At 48.8% G+C, this 19,739-nt stretch overlaps 1 protein-coding gene across 9 annotated transcripts in view; it reads right to left on the bottom strand.

Moving 5' to 3' along the window:
* Window positions 1–19,739, bottom strand: part of KCNAB2 (potassium voltage-gated channel subfamily A regulatory beta subunit 2) — a 115,744-nt gene that overhangs the window by 36,371 nt on the left and 59,634 nt on the right. Inside the window, exon 1 of one of the 9 annotated variants that reach the window (XM_081204026.1) lies at window positions 18,853–19,085. The exons of 6 other annotated variants lie outside the window; for them this stretch is intronic. In XM_081204026.1, coding sequence (XP_081060152.1) covers window positions 18,853–19,070 — 218 coding nt within the window. In that variant the 5' untranslated portion in view covers window positions 19,071–19,085. Of the gene's footprint in view, window positions 1–4,063; window positions 5,074–18,852; window positions 19,086–19,739 lie in introns of those variants that run through there. 2 more of the 9 variants (XM_081204018.1, XM_081204019.1) reach the window with 2 other exon arrangements.

Here is a 19,739-nt window from a genome sequence, read left to right as displayed (position 1 = left end):
CTAAAGCCATTTAGAGCACCTGAAACTATTTAAAGCACCAAAAAGCATTTCAAAGCAATCATGCACCCCACCCTCACAGTTACTGATTTCAAGAGTGCCATTAGCCACCCATAGTGTGATGGCAGTTAATATTGGCATGGGAAAACATGCTGGGAATGGGAAGTCCGTAAGAGGGAATGTCACACCCATAGTGTGATGGCAGTTAATATTGGCATGGGAAAACATGCTGGGAATGGGAAGTCCGTAAGAGGGAATGTCAGGGTCTTTGGCTATGAAAAAGACTCTTTGGTCAAGGCTGTGGCACATCTAAAACAACGGCAAATAGTGCAATGGGGCCTCTTTTACTGTCATCAGACAGGCCGAGCAGCCAAAACTTACAGAGAGAAGGATTTCTGGCTTGTAAGGACAGCTCCGCAGCATACATTTAGAGGACATCCAATGCACATTTAAAATGCATAGCTTCCCCCAAGGAATCCTGGGGACTGTAGTCGCCCCCTCCCAGAGCTACAGTTCCCAGCACCCTTAATAAACTATAGCTCCTTGGGGGAAGTTATGCGCTTTCAATGTGCATTGAGTGTGTTTGAAATGCATGGTGTGGACCTGCCCTTATAAGGCTAATGCAAAAACTGTTTCCTGACGTTGCACTGGCTACCCCAATTCACGAAGGAGGATCCCTTTTCTTACAGAACTATGTAAAAACCATTCTGGCTGCTGCTATGGAATTCTGCGTTTGCAAAGGACCAAACGTTAAACACAAACTTGCTGGTTTGCTTGCAAAGAGCCGGTGGGTTTGTGGGCTTTTACACGAATCACTAAATGGCGCATGTTGCTGGGGTGGTGGGCAGGGAATAGCTGGAGCAAAACCTTACCTCCCCACTGCTTGAAGTTTTCCCTGCCCCCTTCCAAACCTGCTTAGTTTGGGTACCAGAGCCAGGGTAGTGAAGGCGGTGAAAATTAAAGCAACAGAGGTAAAGCAAAGGAGGGCAGCAGATTTCATGCACGTGCCCTGTGTTTAAAGGTAAAGGTAAAGGGACCCCTGACCATTAGGTCCAGTCGTGACCGACTCTGGGGTTGCGGCGCTCATCTCGCTTTATTGGCCGAGGGAGCTGGCAAACAGCTTCCGGGTCATGTGGCCAGCATGACTAAGCCGCTTCTGGCAAACCAGAGCAGTGCATGGAAACGCTGTTTACCTTCCCGCCGGAGCGGTACCTATTTATCTACTTGCACTTTGACATGCTTCCGAACTGCTAGGTTGGCAGGAGCAGGGACCGAGCAACGGGAGCTCACCCTGTTGCGGGGATTCAAACCACTGACCTTCTGATCGGCAAGCCCTAGGCTGTGGTTTAACCCACAGCACCACCCGTGTCCCGTCCTGTGTTTAGGGACACAGAAATGAACACACTCACACCCATTACCCAAACGATCTTTACAACTAAAACAACAAATGTGTGTTTAATGCACAGAACTGGTTTGTTCCTAACACAACCACAAGCATGTTTTCTGCTGCTGCAGAGAGGAGGACCCAAACAAATGGATTCAAATAAAAAAGAAGGAGATTCTGGGCTCATCCACACTTCCTTCTGAGCTATATTTCTAGGCACTTTAAAGTTCCATGTCTGAGCAGCGTCTGTTTGTTTGTTTGACCCAGTGCTTTCCCTGGGAAAGCCTGCATTTTACAGCTAAATCAGAGCAAACAGCAACTGGGTTTTCCACGGACTGCTCTTTGCTCTGACTCAGCTGAAAAACACGGGTTTTCCTGAGGAAAACACCCGGAACAAGAGAAACACAACACTTGGATATGGAGCTTTAAACCCTGGAAAGCAAGGTTGAAGAGGAAGTTTGGGTGAATCCTGACTAAATGTTAGGAAGAACCTTCTGACAATAGGAGCCGTTTGACAGTGGAACAGACGCCCTTGGAAGGTGATGGAATCTTTTCAGTGGAGGTTTTTGAGCAGAGGTTGGGTGGCCATTTGCCAGGGATTATTCCGCTGCAATTCCTGCGTTGCAGGGGGTGGGGCTAGATGACCCTTAGGATCCCTCCCAACTCTACAGTTCTTAGATTCAAAAGCCTGAACCAGTCCATCGCAATAGGATGAAGGTTTGTCACCATATTATGTCACTTTGCACCTGAGCTGTAATGGCAGACAAGCATTATAAGGAGGCCGAATTTCAAAACAAGGAGATAGGAATTGGCTGAGGTTCAGCAGTTTAAATATTTCCCTTTCAAGTGAGGTTTTTGCCTGTGACATTTTTTTTGGTACCCATAGTATTTCTTCAACGTTCTCTTTTGCTGTTGTAGAAATCCTTGCCCGCCTCACGCTCTCTCCCTGACTTCTGCGTGAACTCAAAGAGAAAGATGCAAGAACATCTCCACTCTCAACTGATTGGAGCAGATTAGGTAAAGAGCAGAGTGGGCAGCCTATCACCTGCTCTCTACTCATTAAATGTGATTCAGCAGCAGCAAAAACAAACAAACAAAAACCCTAATGCAGTTCCAGGCTGCTTCAACTATACTTCTGTCCAGATCACTGCCTATCCAGAGGCAACAGAAAGTAAGGAAAGGGATGGGTGGGGAAGGAGCCCACAAATAAATTAAAGTTAAATTCTGCAACCAAAATTAAATTCTGCAACCAAAGTTAAATTCTGCAGAATGGATCTATCCTATCCATTTATCCATCCATCCATCCATCCATCCTGCTTTGTGCTTCTCCCCAGCTTCTTTCTTGAGGTGGGACAAGGAGATTTGTAGGGCTCTCCTACAACCCCCACCACTGGAAACTCATAAGAGCTGGACCCTGCTCAGGCTTGAGTTTTCACCAGTCATTACCAACATGCTGAGCTGTATCTTAGTAGTAGAGTACCTGCTCTGCATGCAGAAGGCCCCAGGTTAAATCCCCAATGGCGTCTCCAAGCAGGGCTGGGTAAGGCACTTCTCTGAAACCCTGCTAGTCAATGTGGACAGCACTGGCCTCGGTAGATTTACAGAAGGCAGGTAAGCTCAGTGGCAGAACACCTGGCTTGCATGCAGATTCAATCCCCGGCATCTCCAGTTAGGACTGAGATCCTGAAACCCTGGGAAGGTGCTGCCAGCCCGTGCAGACAGTACTGAGCTAGATGGACCCATGGTCTCACTCGGCAGAAGGCAGCTTCCAATGTTCCAATGACTAATAGGCTTTGTACCAAAATACAGTTTCTGGCATTACCTTTGCAGCCTTTTGGCAACAGCCAAAAAAACCATCTACAGGTGCCATTACATTTTTGCCTTTAAAAACAATAATATAACAACTGGTCACTTTCTCCCCTCCCACCCACACTTTCTAATAGCCAAAGCAGCCCTGGGGCTGCCAACCTGGAACAGTGATGTGGTGGGCATTGGTTTTAACCCTTTCCCCCCCGGAACATCCCCACCGAAAGCTGCTCTTTGCCTCTGAAGCTGGTACCTGTAAAAATATATGCAATTTCCAGGGGAAAGCAGCACATGTATATGGAAGAAAGGATTAGACTCCCTCCAACCTGCTTCTTTTGTCATATCCAGACAATGGCCGGCCAGTTGTAAGCTTGCTTTTCAAAGTGTGTGCTTTGGGGAACTGCTATTGTAGCTCAGTGGTAGAGCATCGGTCTTGCAGACAAAGGTCTCAGGTTCAATCCCCAATGGCATATCCAGGTAGGGCTGGGAGAGACGCCTTGCATGAAACACCAGAGAGCTGCTGTGAGTCAGTGCAGGCAATATTGTGCTGGATATTTAATTCAGCGTTTCATTCAGAACCATGAGGATTGGACCCTACTATTTGTAGGAAAGTGACTGTAGCTCAGAGGCAGAGCATTTAATGTGCAGGCACAAGGTCCCAGCTTCAATACCCAATGGCCTCTCCAGGTAAAGTTGGGAAAGATTCCTTGCTGGAAAAACCCTTGGAGAGCCAGTACAAGCAATTCAGAGTTGGATGGAGCAATGACCCAAGAGTTTGGCTCTGGGAGACCCTAGAATTTGGGTTCTGCTCCCTGCACAGCAACCGGTCCCCAAACTCTTCCCGGACGTACGGCGCTTCTCCCACCCTCCACATACCTGTATTTCATGCCAGTCTGCTTCACACTGGAGTCGCTGGAGGACGGGGCGTTCTGCGCAGAGAGGTGCCCCAAGCTCCGGGCCACCATCGCCACTGCCCGGAACCGACCCCGCGTGCTGGGGCTGTTGGCATTCTGCCGGTTGAGCCGGTCTTCCGCGCTCCGGTTCTTGATGTTGTGGTCCGAGCAGACGAAGGACACTTGCATCCTGCCTGCTTCTGGTGTCGCCGCCCCGACCTAGAGGTTGCCCTGGTCTCCCCTGACGCTGTGTCACCTGTTCTCCGGGATATGTCAAAGGAGGAGGAAAGTCTCCCACAGAAACCTTCTCCCCAGGACCTGGATTCTCCTGACGCAGCTGCAAGGATGCTCTCCCGGAACAAAAAACCCAGAAAAATAACCCCAACGGGCCCCTTACCCCATCCACGAGTGGCAAAAAACAAGGGGTCCAGGCTGACCGCCCTTCCAAATAGCAGCCATCTCCCTTCTCCTTCTGACCCAGTTCCTCAGTCTGGCAGTGTGGCAACTTTGGACATCTCCCTAGGGTGCTTCCGTGGGCGAGGGATCCCCGGCGCTGGATTTCAGTTTAGTTTGGGAGTTGCAGCCGTCATCTCCTTGGAGGGTGATTCCCCCACGGTGACTCTCAGGGGGGACTAAGGAGCTGCGTCACTGAGACTCAGATGGATCCAGGAGGAGCAAATCTCTCATGAGAATCATCCTGATTCAGAAGGGAGGGAGGTAGCAGGGGGAAGGACACTGACGATGATGAGGATGATAGGGAGGAGTCTTGCTTGCCTTCGCTCAGTTCCCTGAGCCAGTTCATTCACTCACCAGGCACGGTGCTCGATTTTGGGAGCCCCAAAGCCCGCTATGGTTCCTCCGCTCCGGCTGAGACTCTGGAGTCTGCTGAGCAGCCAGCGAAGCGCATCAAGAGAGCCGAGCTTGGCAGTTGGTGGACAACAAAGGGACAAAGACGACTTTTAATCTGGAGTCAGTGCTCCAGTGTCTTGCCCAGGCGCGAGTGCTGCTGCTGCTGCTACGGCTTCCTCACCGCTCCGGCTGCTGCCGTCTGATGGTGAAAGCCTCCCCCCACCCCCCCAGACACCCCAGCCCCGCAGCCAACCCTCCCATCTGCTCCCTTGCCTCCCCCACCCCCGCTCTCCCCTGAGGCTTGCGGAGGGATGATGACGGGAAACTAAATTTAGCCACAAAGCCAAGGGAGATCCCATCCTTTCCCAAGCAGTCTCCTTCCTGCAGGATCCCAAGAAAGGGGAAAGGAAGAGAGTTCGAATATTTCACCAGCCCCAGGGGAGAATCCAGTGCGAACCATCTGTTAAGGCTTTGAAGCAGGACAGAGGAACGCTGGGGAGCTGCCTTGTTCTGAGTCAAACCAACTGGTGCACCCAGCTCAGCTGTGTCTGCACGGGCTGGCAGCAGCTCTCCAGGGTTTCAAGCAAAAGGACAGACCCAGCTCAGGCTGGTGATGGCATGGACTGAACCTTCTGCACGCAGAGCAGATGCTTTCAGGTGCTGCATCCCTTCCCCTATCACAGGCTGTTTTCTGCCCACACCTGAAAGTATTTGTTTCATGAAAAATGGCCTGCTTGCCCTGACCCCCACCCTGCTCCCCCAGCTACAACCGGGCAGGATGATCTGGTTGCCTCTTAGGCACGCTCCTTTTGGATTTGGTGCAGGAGGACAGTGGGGTGGGGGGCTTTTATTTGCTGACTCTGCTCTGCTCAGCAGCAGTCTGCTGGCTTATACACATTTATTTAAAGCACTTTTTTAAAAAAACCCCACGGTTCAGTAAGAAAAAGGCACTCAAATGGCTCTGAAGAGGAAGACAGCCTGTGCCCTAAGGCTTATAATTTAAAAGATGCAGCACACAAAGAAAAAAGGATTCGGAGGGAGGAAAAGGACACAAAACTCAGGGACAACTAATCTTAAAGCTGGAGGTCATGTGTGAGTGGGAAAGGTTCCATTGACCCACCTAGCAGAGGATGGTCTTTACCAGGTCAAGGGAACCTGCAGACCTTCAGATGCAGCTGGGACTCCATTTCCCATCAGCCCCAGCCAATGGCAAGGGGTGGTGGTGGGCTGTGGTACAGCAATACCTGGAAGGCCGCATGTTTTTTGTCCCTGGTCTGCACTGACAGACCTCCTTCAGGTTTTCAAACCCATTTCCCCTGGCCCTACCTGAAGATCCTGGGAGTTGAATCTGGGGCATTCTGCACGCAGGGAAATCTCTCACAAGAAATATCCAAAGTGGTGATGTTGGGTTGAAGTCCACTAACTTTCACTCAGTGTAGACGCATTAAAATTAATGGGCATGATTAGCTCGGGTCCATTCATTTCAATGGGTCTACTCTGAGCACAGGTTAGTTGAATACAGCTCGTGGATTTGTATTCAACGATGCGTTACTCAGAGTAGACCCAGTGAAATTAATGGGCCAAAGTGCATCACAACCTTTAATCTCAATGGTTCTGCTCTACGTAGGAGTAACACTGGACACAATCCGTTCCACAGTTAGACTACAGAACTCGCTCCTGCAGGAGGCAATGTGGCCACTGGTTTAGATGCCTATAAGGGGGATTGGACAAATTCATAGAGGAGGATAATGATATCAATGGCTACTAGCAATGATGGCTGTGCTCTGCCTCCACGGCTGGAGGCAGTAATGTTTCTGAATGCCAGTTGCTGGAAGCCATGAGAGGAGAGAGTGCTTTTGTGCTTGGGTCCTGCTTGCAGGTTTCCCATTGGGGCATCTGGCTGGCCACTGTGAAAGCAGGATGCTAGACTAGATGAGCCATTGGCCTAATCCTTCCAATGTTCTTATGCCTCTTGCATAACCTGGAGTCCCATGGCATCAATGAATCAAATCTGTTTGGTGTCAACTCAAGGGGAATGTTCCACCTACAAAGGACTGTCTACTCTGGAAACAGCCTTCCTTAGTCTCCAGTGAGCCACCAGCCTGACTAGCAAGAGACAAATCCTGGTACCTCTCCCATGCAAGGCTTGTGCTGGACCAGGGGGTTGCCAACATGGCGCTGAAACTACGCCTCTGCCCTAATGCCACCCCCCAAAAAACAAGACACTGCCTCCCCCCTCTTTTCATCACAGAAAGGTCTACACCAGGAGTAGGCAAACTAAGGCCCGGGGGCTGGATCCGGCCCAATAGCCTTCTCAATCTGGCCCGCGGACAGTACGGGAATCAGCGTGTTTTTACATGAGTAGAATGTGTCCTTTTATTTAAAATGCACCTCTGGGTTATTTGTGGGGCCTGCCTGGTGTTTTTTACATGAGTAGAATGTGTGCTTTTATTTAAAATGCATCTCTAGCTTATTTGTGGGGCATAGGAATTTGTTCATCCCCCCCCCAATATAATCCGGCCCCCCACAAGGTCTGAGGGACAGTGGACCCAGCCCCCTGCTGAAAAAGTTTGCTGACCCCTGGTCTGCACTCTGCAGCAGGGACCTTTGGCTCCTCTTTGAGAGGGAGCCCATTATTATTATGGGATGCCCGAACGTGGACGTGCTTTGTTGCTGCTGGGCTCAGCATGAGGAACCCATCTAGCATTCCAGAGAAGGCAAAGAGCAGCGGGGGGGGGGGGATTGTCGAAGGCAAAGGCATCAAGGGAGAAGCAAGGGGGAAAGATTGACTTGCTTAGCAAAGCGAGCCTCTGTGCATTGGGATCTCTGCTGCAGAGGGACATTTCTCTGCGCTGTTAAGCAGCACTCTGCGCCTGCCATGCGCAACGCCCACACAAGGATGAATTAGCACACGGCAAGTTGCTCCTGCCCCGCTCTGCCTCCGGGGCATGAGCTGACACAGAGAGTTTATTCTGGTGCCCTGGCTCTTCTCTGAGAAGGAATGACGGGGCAGGAGAGGGGGAGAGGGAAGGAGGCATTTGAAGAACCTGCCCCTATCTGTTTTAATCCTTGTCTTTATTGAATTCTCCCCAACACCCACCCCCCAAGGTTTCACCCAGGCTTTTCGGTCCTGAAAAAGTTAGTCAATGCTGCTTGTTTTTCATTTCATTTATTGCATTCACACCCCACCTTTCCCTTGAAGGAGCTCAAGGTGGCATATACCGTATTTTTCGCTCCATAAGACGCACCTAGTTTTTAGAGGAGGAAAACACACACAAAAATATTCTGAATCAAATGTTGTACTAAACTATTTAAAGCAGCAAAGCGGGCGGTTCCTGTCCACTTTGCTGCTTTAAAGCGAGCCACGGAGGAGGGAAGAAAGGGGAGCCATGGTTCCCGTCCGTCCCCCCTCTGTGGCTTGCTTTAAAGCAGCAAAGCGGACAGGAGCCGCTTACATATCCCTCCTCCATGCAGCATTCACTTCATAAGACGAACAGACATTTCCCCTTACTTTTTAGGAAGAAAAAAGTGTGTCTTATGGAGCGAAAATTACGGTGTGTGGTTCTCCCCATTGCCATTTAATCGTCACAATGACCCTGTGAGGTAGGTTAAGTTGAGAGGTTGTGATTGGCCCAAAGTCATCCAGTCAGACTTCCATGGCTGAATGGGGATTTGAACCCTGGTTTCCCAAGTCCTAGTCTGGCATGCCAAACTAGCCAGGTGATTCTAGGGTCAGAGAGGCCATCTCAGCGTCTCTGATCTCTCCTAAGCCCACACCACCTTCTTCCAGCACAGATTCATTAACCATTTTTTATAAGATTCAGTGATCACCGAACGCCTGGCGTTCCCTCCCTTCTGCTTGCAAGCTCCTTAATCCATACAGCCAACGTAATCCAGATTTACTTCAGCTCCTGATTGCAGCACTCAATTCAATTTGGGGAAACTCTTAAAAACACACACAAAAAACCCAAATCCACAAAAACCTCCATGCTCCTGAAAGAAGAAGGGATGGTGATCCTGCAGGCTCATAGGTGAGGCAGTTGTGAAAAGGAACAGAGATCTTTGGATCTCTAGGGCAAGCAGTGGCAGGGGAAAATATCCCATGGATTCAAAGACTAGATGGTCCGGAGCAAAGGAAAGACAGGAACCAGATATATCTATCTATTTCCCCATATGTGTGTGTGTGTCGGTCTGCCATCACACAACCCCCATTGGAGGAACTGTAGAGCCTCATTAACAATCCTGGATTTGCATGACATCAGCAAAGAGTTGAAGATGAAGGAAGGGGCATGAAAGGGTGTGAATAAGAGGAGTGGGTTGTGGCTTCAAACTGGTGGTTTGTGTGGAAGTGGGGGTTGCTCAAAAGGAGGAGGGAGGAGCCCTGGCTGGGGACCAATGGACGCTGTAGTCCAACAATCTCTGGAAGGCCCTAGGTTGATCAACTCTGTTCCAGTTGCTCCTTGTTTCCAAGGAGAAGTTGAGGAAGAAGAAAACAAGAAAGCAAAACCTTTAGCTTTTGATTATATGGAGATACAGAGAGAAGCAAGAAGGCAGGATTTGCCCAGCACCTTACTTCAAGTAGTCCAACCAATGAATTTGTTTCTGTGTAATATTTGCCATGGGGATCTCCCTGGCAAATGTAGCATCTAGAGCAGAGGTGACCAATCTAGCTCCCTCTAGAGCAGCAGTTCTCAACATGTGGGTCCCCAGATGTTGTTGGATTACAACTCCCATCATCCCTGAGCTCTGGCCTTGCTAGTTAGGGGTGATGGGAGTTGTAGTTCAACAACATATGGGGACCCACAGGTTGAGAAAGGTTGCTCTAGAGGCTGCTGAACTAGTGTGCCTCATTCCTGACCATTGGCTAAGGTGGCCGAGGGGCCCCGACATTGTAAAACGCTGGTCTAGACAAAGTCATACTTGAGCACAGTAGAGACTGGCACCATTAGGGTGAACTGAGCACTGCCCCACTAACTTCAGTCCACTCTCTGCCAACCACACCTCCCTACCTCTGACACTGAGATGACGAGCCATTTCCAACCCTGCATGACTTCATTTCCCCAGAATATGCAGTGCACGGGGAGCTCACCTTGCCACCACCTTTCCACCCTGGGGGAATTGTGTTGCCATCCTTAAGAGTTTGAAGGCTCTAGCCTGGAAATCACATCAGAGCCATGGTCTCCCCGATTCTGTTGGGAGCCAATAGTTGGCAAAACTTTTAACAACTGGGTTTCTTGCAGCAGAGATGAAGATGGCCAACCAGACTAAGCTGTGGCCCTGTTAAAATGTCCTAAACAAAAAGTTTGTCTGGTGGTGTATCAACATTCAAAGATTTCTCTAGCTGTAGTACCAAGTGGAGCTGTTCATGGTGCTGAATTCCCCATCTGGTTGCAATCACTATGTGGACTAGAACAGGCCTCTTCCCATCTAAGGGCTGAGGTAGGACAGCAAATAGGTGTTCTGAGTGGCTGCCTCTCAACTCTGGAACTCCTTTCCCTTGGAGAACCTTCAAGGCCTGATCCTGCGCAACTTCTGGAATCCCATTTGTCTTCCTTTAGATAGCCAGTAAGAGTGCAACAGGCAGTTAATTCATGTAGCTGGAAGCTTTGTGGTTAACATATTACCCAATCCAAGGCAGTGAAATAAGGTGAGCTATCTGTGGACCTTTCAAATCAGATGCAGCATAATTTTCCTGGATGGCAGGTGAGGTGTTGCAGATTGGGGGAATAGGGAGACAGGAGAAAAGGGAGCTCTTATCTGATTCCTCTCCCAATAGTGATTTGCTGGATTCAGACCTTCTCCATGTTAAACAAGCCTCTTGAGGGCTTGCTGATCGGAATGATGGTGGTTCAAATCTGCGCAATGGGGTGAGCTCCCATTGCTCTGTCCCAGTTTCTGACAACCTAGCAGTTCGAAAGCACGCTAGTGCAAGTAGATAAATAGGTACTGCTGGGGCAGTAAGGTAAACTGTGTTTCTGTGTGCTTTGGCACTCGTCACGGTGTCCCGCTGTGCCAGAAGCAGTTTAGTCATGCTGGCAACATGACCCGGAAAGCTGTGTGCAGACAAACACTGGCTCCCTCGGCCAGAAGCGAGATGTGTGCAGCACCCCATAGCCACCTTTGACTGTCTTAACTGTCCAGGGGTCCTTTACCTTTTACTACAAATCAAGTCAAAACACCCATACCCACCCCTCTTCCACACAGATTACCGTATTTTCCCATGTATAAGATGAAGCTTTTTGCTAAAAAAATTAGGGGAAAATTGGCTGTCGTCTTATACACGGATAGTGAATGCGAGGAGGGACGTGTGATTAATGGCAGCAGCAAGCAGAAGACTGGCAGCAGCGATTGGGCAGGCGATTGGCAGCTGTGGCAAGGCCTGCTGGCAATTGGCTGTGGCTGCGGCAATTGGGCAGGAGATTGGTGGCTGTGGTGAGGTGGGCAGCTGATTGGCAGCTGCGGCAAGTGGGCGGGTGGATGGCGGTGAGCGGGCAGACAACTGGTGGCTGTGGCGAGGTGTGTGATTAGCAGTGGCTGTGACAAGCGATGGGCAGTGGCGGGCAAGCGATTGGTGGAAGTGACCTTTCCCACCCCCCCAAAGCTAAATAACTTAATTTCTTAATTTTGGGTTAAAAAATAGGGGTCGGCTTATGCATGGAAAATACGGTACCTCATTCCTTTCTATAGTCTCAGGAAGAAACATAACTCTTTTATGCAACTGGTTCTTTTCCGTGGGAGCAGAAATGCAAACATTTGAGCTCTTCCAACACCATGCCTGTAACACACCCAGGGTTGACGACGGCGGATTCAGCCATTGAAATTCATCAGTGGGAAATTGCTTCCCTTAACCCCATCCATTTCCCTCATTTGGATTTTGTTTTCATTTGTGGGGTTTAAATTAAGCTCTCCGGAAAGGATTTCTAATCTTTGATCAGAATCGCATCTCTTGCTTTGCCATTTTCCAAAACCCAGCATGCACTTCGAAGGCTCTGCACAAATTAAGTCCAGCTTTCTTTGGGGGTTGAGGTGTGCCCTTGCTTCAGGAAGTGCCATGGCTCAGTGGGAACGTTCCCTGCCTGGAACCCAGGAAAGCCACTGCCAATGTCGACAACACTGGGCTAGATGAACCAGTGCCCTGACACAGTGGAAGATAGCTTGCTGTCTTTGGGAGCATCTCCTAGGAGCCTAACCACAGAGCCTAAGGCTTGCCGATCAGAAGGTCGGCGGTTCGAATCCCCGTGACGGGGTGAGCTTCCATTGCTCGGTCCCTGCTCCTGCCAACCTAGTAGTTCGAAAGCATGTCAAAGTGCAAGTAGATAAATAGGTACCACTCCAGCGGGAAGGTAAACGGCGTTTCCGTGCGCTGCTCTGGTTTGGGGAGCCTACAATTGCATAGTGTTGCCTGTAGAATTCAGCATCTCACCAGGCAAGTAGGCTGTCGATATGTGTTTTAATCTGCTTTTTGGTTTATCAACTTTATTTAAAAAAGGTTTCGGTGGTCCTGACGAACTTCCAGCTCCCCGCCTGACTTCGCAGGCCCCAGGAGAGATTAATAATATATCAACCCTTATTAGGCGAGCGTAATCAGACACTCTCCCAAACATCCTTCGATCCGTCAAAACTAATAAACAGAGCCACTTGAAATATTCATGGTCCCTCTGCGCCAGGGCAGGGAAGAGCATGCAATATTCATGGGATGCCAGCTGCTCCCGCCCTCCGAGTCAATCTGCCAGCTCGACGGGGCATCTTGGCTCTCAGGTTTCTCTCCTACAAGGCCTGGGGCGGGGGGGGGGAATTGCCAGCCCTTGCCTGCAGGATGGCGGCTTGCTGAACAATCCTTCCCGGACGCAGGCGCCCAAGGGTGGAAAAGGCAGCAGGGCTTTGAATAACTTAGCATCACAGCAAGCGCTTGGCATTTGGGGCCCCTGCCTTCATTAAAGATCCTGCTCTCAGGAAGTGTGTGGCTGGAGGGGTGGGCAGAGGAGGAAAGCAATGCCCTTTCAAAAACAAGGACTGCCATTTCGGAGGTGGGATCAGAACCAGGATGAGCTACAGGAGCCAGAGTTCAACAGTGCACTTGCAAATCTTCATGAATTATTATTGCACCATCCATCTAGGAAGAATGAAAACGACAGGACAGAAGAGGCTGGATCAGGCCAAGGATACATCTAGTCCAGCATCCTGTTGTCACAGTGACCAACCAGATGCCCCAATGGGGAAGTCCACAAGCACTCTGCTTTCCTGTGGCTTCCAGCAACTGGTATTCAGAAGCATTACTGTCCTTAAAAAATCAGAAGAGCTTGCTGGATCAGGCCAAAGGCCCATCTAGTCTGGCATCCTATTCTTGCAGTGTCCAACCATGGCAGGTGAGCCTTTGGAGAGGGAGAACCAAAAATTCTGACTCTACTCAGGTCCTGGCTGATTCCTTTTACCTGCCATGCCAGTAATACAGTAACAAAGGACCTTGCTTAACAAGATCTCTAATCTAGATGAGTAAAAGGGGAAAGCTTTGTTACCAAGTAGCAGCCCTCCTTTATCTTGGATCTTTAATAACCAAGCCGGCAGGCATGTGGACCCTTCTATTTAAGGATGGTATTGTAATGCCTACAATAAACTCAATGGGAGACATTTGACCCAGGCACAAGACTTTGGAGGCAACTGCAGTACCTGCTCTTGAGACTCAGCTCCTAGCTCTATCTCTGGCTCAAGGAAAAGCCAGACTAGAATTAACTTTATTATCAATTATTCCATAACTTTCTGAAAGTGCCAGTGTGGGTGCACAAGGCAATTGTGAAATAGGGCACACTTTCAGATTTACTTGCATCTGTGCAACAGTACTGCACCGATGCAGGATAATACAGAGTTTGCTAAGAACAGGGAAAATGCTCCGAAGCCTCCACACGCAGTTGCATTTTTGTGTGGCGTTTTGTAGTGACAGCAGAAAATGAAAGCGGAAAATAAAGACAATGCTCTGTGAAGGAAGGAATTTGAAAGACTGGGCTGCAGCTAGGAAACAGAAGCTGCAGGTGTAAAGAGATTTGGATTCAGCTTTGCCAGGTGCAAATCATCACTGATCAAAAGCTGTGAAAACACTCCATGCGCAGTGCAACCCAATCCACATGTAAGCTGCACTGGGTCAGCGCACACAGGTTGGCAGCCTCAGAGCGAGGATTTGCTTTTCTAGCCTTCCTGCCCCAATCACTAAGCCACAAGTAGAAGTGTCTCTGTTTCTGTTCAGGAGAAGAGACCCAGAAAACTATTTTCACAGAATCTCTTGATGTTTATGGACACTTTGGTTTCCTAAAAGGTTTCCACAGTGGGTGAGATGTTTTTTCCTGTCTCTGGGACGCGGGTGGCACTGTGGGTTAAACCACAGAGCCTAGGACTTGCCGATCAGAAGGTCGGAGGTTCGAATCCCCGTGGCGGGGTGAGCTCCTGTTGCTTGGTCCCTGCTCCTGCCAACCTAGCAGTTCGAAAGCACGTCAAAGTGCAAGTAGATAAATTGGTAACCACTCCGGCAGGAAGGTAAACAGTGTTTCCGTGTGCTGCTCTGGTTCGCCAGAAGCGGCTTAGTCATGCTGGCCACTTGACCCAGAAGCTGTATGCTGGCTCCCTCGGCCAATAAAGCGAGATGAGCGCCGCAACCCCAGAGTTGGTCATGACTGGACCTAATGGTCAGGGGTCCCTTTGCCTTACCATAAGGTGTGGTAGTGGCAATGTTTGCCCAATTTGATGGCTCTGAAAGGAGATTAGGCAGACTTTTGGAGTACAAGGCTACCAATGGCTACTTGGCACTATGGATGAGTATTGCCTGGAGGATCAGAGGAAGGATGCCTCTGCATTACTAGTTCCTGGGAAACACAAGTGGGGACTTGTATTCCTGCTTGCATGTTTTCCTTTGGGGGGTGCTTTCAGATGTGGGGATTGTTGCATTAGCTGTCCTCATTATAATGTTAGCACTTCCGTCTCATTTTCTAACATTCCTTTCACTCCACAGTGCCTGCCATGGAATTGTGGCTTTCTGACCGATATACCGAGAAGTCTTGCTAAATTTCATTCACACCAAAGTCTGTGGAATGACAACAAACATCTTTGGACAATGTTGCTATTGGCTCCCCTTTCCTTACATACTTTGCCTGTGTTCCCTCCATGATTCCCCCACGGAAACGGCAGGAAAGAACTGTATGCCAGTATAGCAACCCAATTTTCATCACTTTATTGCCATGATTTTCTGGGTTAAGAAAAATGGGTTCTTTTTTTCTTCTGGGCTCCCTGAAATGAGTGCTGATTATGCACTATATTCCATTTTCAGAAACGGCTTTTATGTTGTTTGACAGATTAAATGCAATGTGGAAATTTACAATATGAATGCAACCTGGGGCATCTAGTTCACCACTACGGGAACAGGGTGCTGGAGGAAATGAGCCTTTACTCTGATCAAGCTGCAAAGATCTTCCCATGTTCTTAAGCATGTGTGTGTGTATACATGTGGTACGTCGGGTTACATATGCTTCAGGTTACAGACTCCACTAACCCAGAAGTAGTACCTCGGGTTAAGAACTTTGCTTCAGGATGAGAAAAGAAATCATGCTCTGATGGTGCGGAGGCAGCAGGAGGCCCCATTAGCTAAAGTGGTGCTTCAGGTTAAGAACAGTTTCAGGTTAAGTACGGACCTCCGGAACGAATTAAGTACTTAACCCGAGGTACCACTGTACAGCCGCAGGATTGGGCCTTGCCCACGTAGTCACCGAGTTGTTATTAAAGCCCTGAAGCATAACCATCTCCCATGTGCATACGACACCACCAAAAGCAGTGGTCCCCAAGCTTTTCGAGTACAACAAGTCCAGATTTTCTTGGTGACCTACCAAATTATTGTCACGTGAATTCCGGAGCTTAAGGTTTTTGGCAGATGCTGGTTTTGTGCATTTCAGCTGTAGGTTTAACTATTTATTTTGCTGGAAGCCACCCAGAGTGGCTGGGGTAAACCCAGCCAGATGGGCGGGATATAAACAATAAAACTATTATTATTATTATTATTATTATTATTATTATTATTATTATTATTATTATTATTAATTTCGTAACTGCTGCCCAAAGTGTGCAAGCAAAAAATGCCCCTATTCATGTGGAATATTTATAGTACCGATGAAGTTATTCACCGTTTTTTTAGTTTTGTGGGAATGCAAGCACACCAACCATCAGACTGCAGGGCATTTGGGGTTTACTTATAAAGCCCCTGAACCTCTTGCACAGGCTGCATGCCTCACTTGCAGGGTGGACTCCACAGCCAGGGAAGCGGTGATCTAAAAGGAGCCTTGGCTGCTAGAAATGTCAATCCCACCACACGCAAATACACAGACACACTGATGTGTAAGGAGGAGAGCGCCATCTAGCGGCATTTTGATGGCAGGTCCTTTTGACTACAGTGAACCCAGAAAAGGCAGGTGGAGATTTCCTGCCCTTGACCAAGACACTGTTAGTGTTCTGTTTCAGTAACTTAGCCTATCAGCTCGGTGGATCGGAGTCCGGACTAAATGCCATCTCCAGATTCCTTTGGGATCTCCCTAACGCCTTTAAACGGGCATTAGAAAAGGAAAACACAGGAGATCAGAAGCACATCTTAAGACCAAGGTTAGGGCCCTGTGGTGTAAGGAGGCGTTCCATTCCATTTATTCTTTATTCCATAAAATTCTATGCAGAAGGTTTATAAAACATGGGGTGCTGGAAGAGCCTCACCCCCCCCGAAAAAAGTGGCCTGATAGAAGGGAGAAAAAGGTGGAATAGTAGCTACTTCTGACACTTCAGGAGGTTTTTGCTCTCCTCCAGCGGCGGAGCTGCATGCTCCGGCACCAGGGGCAGAGAACAGGAGGGAATGTGGCTGGCGCGCATCCTGGGGGCATGGCGTGTGTTCCAGGGGCGTGACGTGCTGCCTGCAGGGGCGTGGCGCATGGCACATGGCACAGGGGATGCGCAATGTGCATCCAGGTAGTGCATGGTGTGCATCAGGAGGGGGGCTGCGATGATACCCTACCTGGCATGGCACCTGGAGGGGGCACTCCCCTCACCCAGGTCAAATAATCCCTTAGCTCCTCCCCTGCACTCTTCCTTTGCACTAACTGGTGTTCTCTCCTTCATGCCCAGCCCTCCAGTGTTCTCTTTTCCTGCCCTTTCCCACTCACTTATGGTTACATATATGGCTTGGGACCAGGCTACCAGGGCTACCTGGAAGATTATAGCTCCCTACACACAAGCCTCCTTGGGTGCCGAGAGCCTATGGGGTGCACCTTCTCTCGGTCCCATCGACATCAGAGACATGGCTGGTATTGACAGAAGAGAGGGAAAGTGCCTTTTCTGTGGCTGAACACCCAGTTTGTGGACATAATATTATGTTTGCTGACTGGGAATAGTTGTGATATATAATGAAATGAAAAGGGTATTTAAATATACCTTCTTGAAGAAACCAGAGGCCTTTCTCCTGGGCATGGTTGGCCAAATGGTGCCAAAGAAGGATAGAACTTTCTTTATGTACGCCACAACAGCAGCAAGAATACTCATCGCAAAGTATTGGAAGACACAAGATCTACCCACCCTGGAAGAATGGCAGATGAAGGTGATAGAGTACATGGAATTGGCAGAAATGACTGGCAGAATCCGAGATCAGGGAGAAGAGGCGGTGGAAGAAGAATGGGAAAAATTCAAAGACTACTTGCAGAAATACTGTAAAATTAATGAATGTTAAAGGGATGTTGGATTGAAAACAAGCGGTGTTGGTAAAAAGATTAACAAAAATATGTAAATATGGATTGATAATGGTGGAAAATATGTATTTATAATAGGTTAAGATGCTGGGCAAGGACAAATGATAGAGGGTAAGGACTTGCTGAATTAAATATCTGAACTGGAATACAAAAAGGGAGGTGTGAGGAGGTCAGGAAACTAGTAAATGAAGTATAAGATATGAAATTATTGATTTTTTTCCCCTTTTCTTCTTTCTTCTTGTTAACTGTTTTCTATTTTGTATTTTTCATGTTTTATTTTTGTAATTCTTTTTTATTCTATTAGGGTTATTTTCTGTCCTTATTTTTTAAGTTTAAACTTTGAAACTTATTAATGTTTGTAAAACTTCAATAAATATCACTTAAAAAAAACACAAAAAAACCTCCCTCCCAAGAGAGGTGCAACTGGCTCCCTCTCCATTATCCTTCCACTGGTCGGCTAAGACCTTCCTGTTCAGAGAGGCTTTTGGAAACTTAGGAGCAGGCATGGCTGATCACTAGGCTGCTGTCAGGGAACCTTGGTTCTCAAACTTAATCTGTTCCAGGAGTCTGTTTGACTCCCGAAACCATTCAAAAACCAAGGCACGGCTTCCAATTGGCTGCAGGAGCTTCCTGGACTCATGCAGAAGCCACGTCGGATGTTCGGCTTCCGAAAAGCGTTCACAAGCTGGAACACTTACTTCCAGATTTGCTGCGTTTGGGAGTCGATTTGTTTGGAAGCCAAGCTGTTCGAGTACCAAGGTATCACTGTACTTTGATTGCTGGCTCTAAATTATATATTTTAATTGTTGTTTTTAACTACTTTGCTTTTAAATGTTGGAAACTGCCTTGAATCACAGCTTGGGAGAAAGGATGGACAGAAATATTATTATTACAGTCATACCTCGGGTTGAAGTTGCTTCAGGTTAAGCCTTTTTGGGTTGCACTCCGCATGCACGGAAGCGGCGAATTGCAACCCATGCATGTGCAGACGCAGGTTGCGTTCGCTTCAGGATGCAAACAGGGCTCCGGAACAGATCCTGTACTACTGTTTCATTGCACGTGGCCCCTAGAAGCTTGTGAAGTCATGAGTGAGGCTCTAGGCCTGCAAGAAAAAGTTCCCCACCCTTGGCATGTTGGCTCCCTCGAGAAAGTTGCTTTTGCTTACCTATACTTCATGCCGGTCGTTTGCGCTGTGCACTCATCCAGGGACAGCCCGTGCATCCGCAGGAACTCCTCCCTGATCCTGGCCTGGGCTGCCACCCGGACATCCCTGAGCCTCTGCAGTTCCACCGTGTCCGTCTGCTGGATCTGGTGCAGCCCCCACTCCGAATGGCACCTACTGGCCACGCTCCGGAGGCTCCCGCTGTACGTCATGGACAGCATGATGCTGCCTGACGGGGGGATCTGTGAATTTCCCAGGCGTTAAAGGGAATCGTGCTCAGGTGAACCAAACTCGCTTCCTAGCCAAAGGGGCCAAATCAACCTGCCACCGACACTGCAATAGTCTCCCCTAGCTGACCTCCAATTCACATTGCTTTGACTAAGCCAGCCTGCTCTGTTGGCCACAGAGTACGCATGCTTCAGAACCAAACTGGGTTCATTACCGGGTGGGAAGGAATAGGAATCAACTCCGGGCCCCGTACAAATAGGAATGGAGTTAAATGCAGCAGGGCTGCTGGAAGTTTGCTGCAGGTGTGGTAGGGAACATCTGTGGCACTCCAGATGTTGTAGGAGAACAGCTCCTGTTATCCCTGGTGATGCTCGCCGCAAGGAATGATGGGAGTGATGGGAGTTGGAGTCCAACATCTGGAGGTTGGGGAAGGCTGCCCTAAGCTATCATTTGACAGTACATCTCCAGCAATGGACAACCCAAAGACTCAGATGCTGGGTGCAAAGGCAAAACAAAGGGTGATTTCTGTCTCCCCTACTCCTGCATTTTCTTCTGTGCAAAGTGATGCTCTCTACACAAACTGGTGCCCCTTGTAGATTGCAGTTCAGTCCCTGGCATCTCCATCTAAATCTAGGAGAGACTCCTGACTTAAATTCTGGAGA

Source organism: Podarcis bocagei (genome assembly GCF_964188305.1).
Source record: "Podarcis bocagei genome assembly, chromosome: 7".
NCBI classification, from domain to species: domain Eukaryota; kingdom Metazoa; phylum Chordata; class Lepidosauria; order Squamata; family Lacertidae; genus Podarcis; species Podarcis bocagei.
Note: the sequence above shows the minus strand (reverse complement) of the source record. Positions and strands in the feature narration are given on the sequence as shown.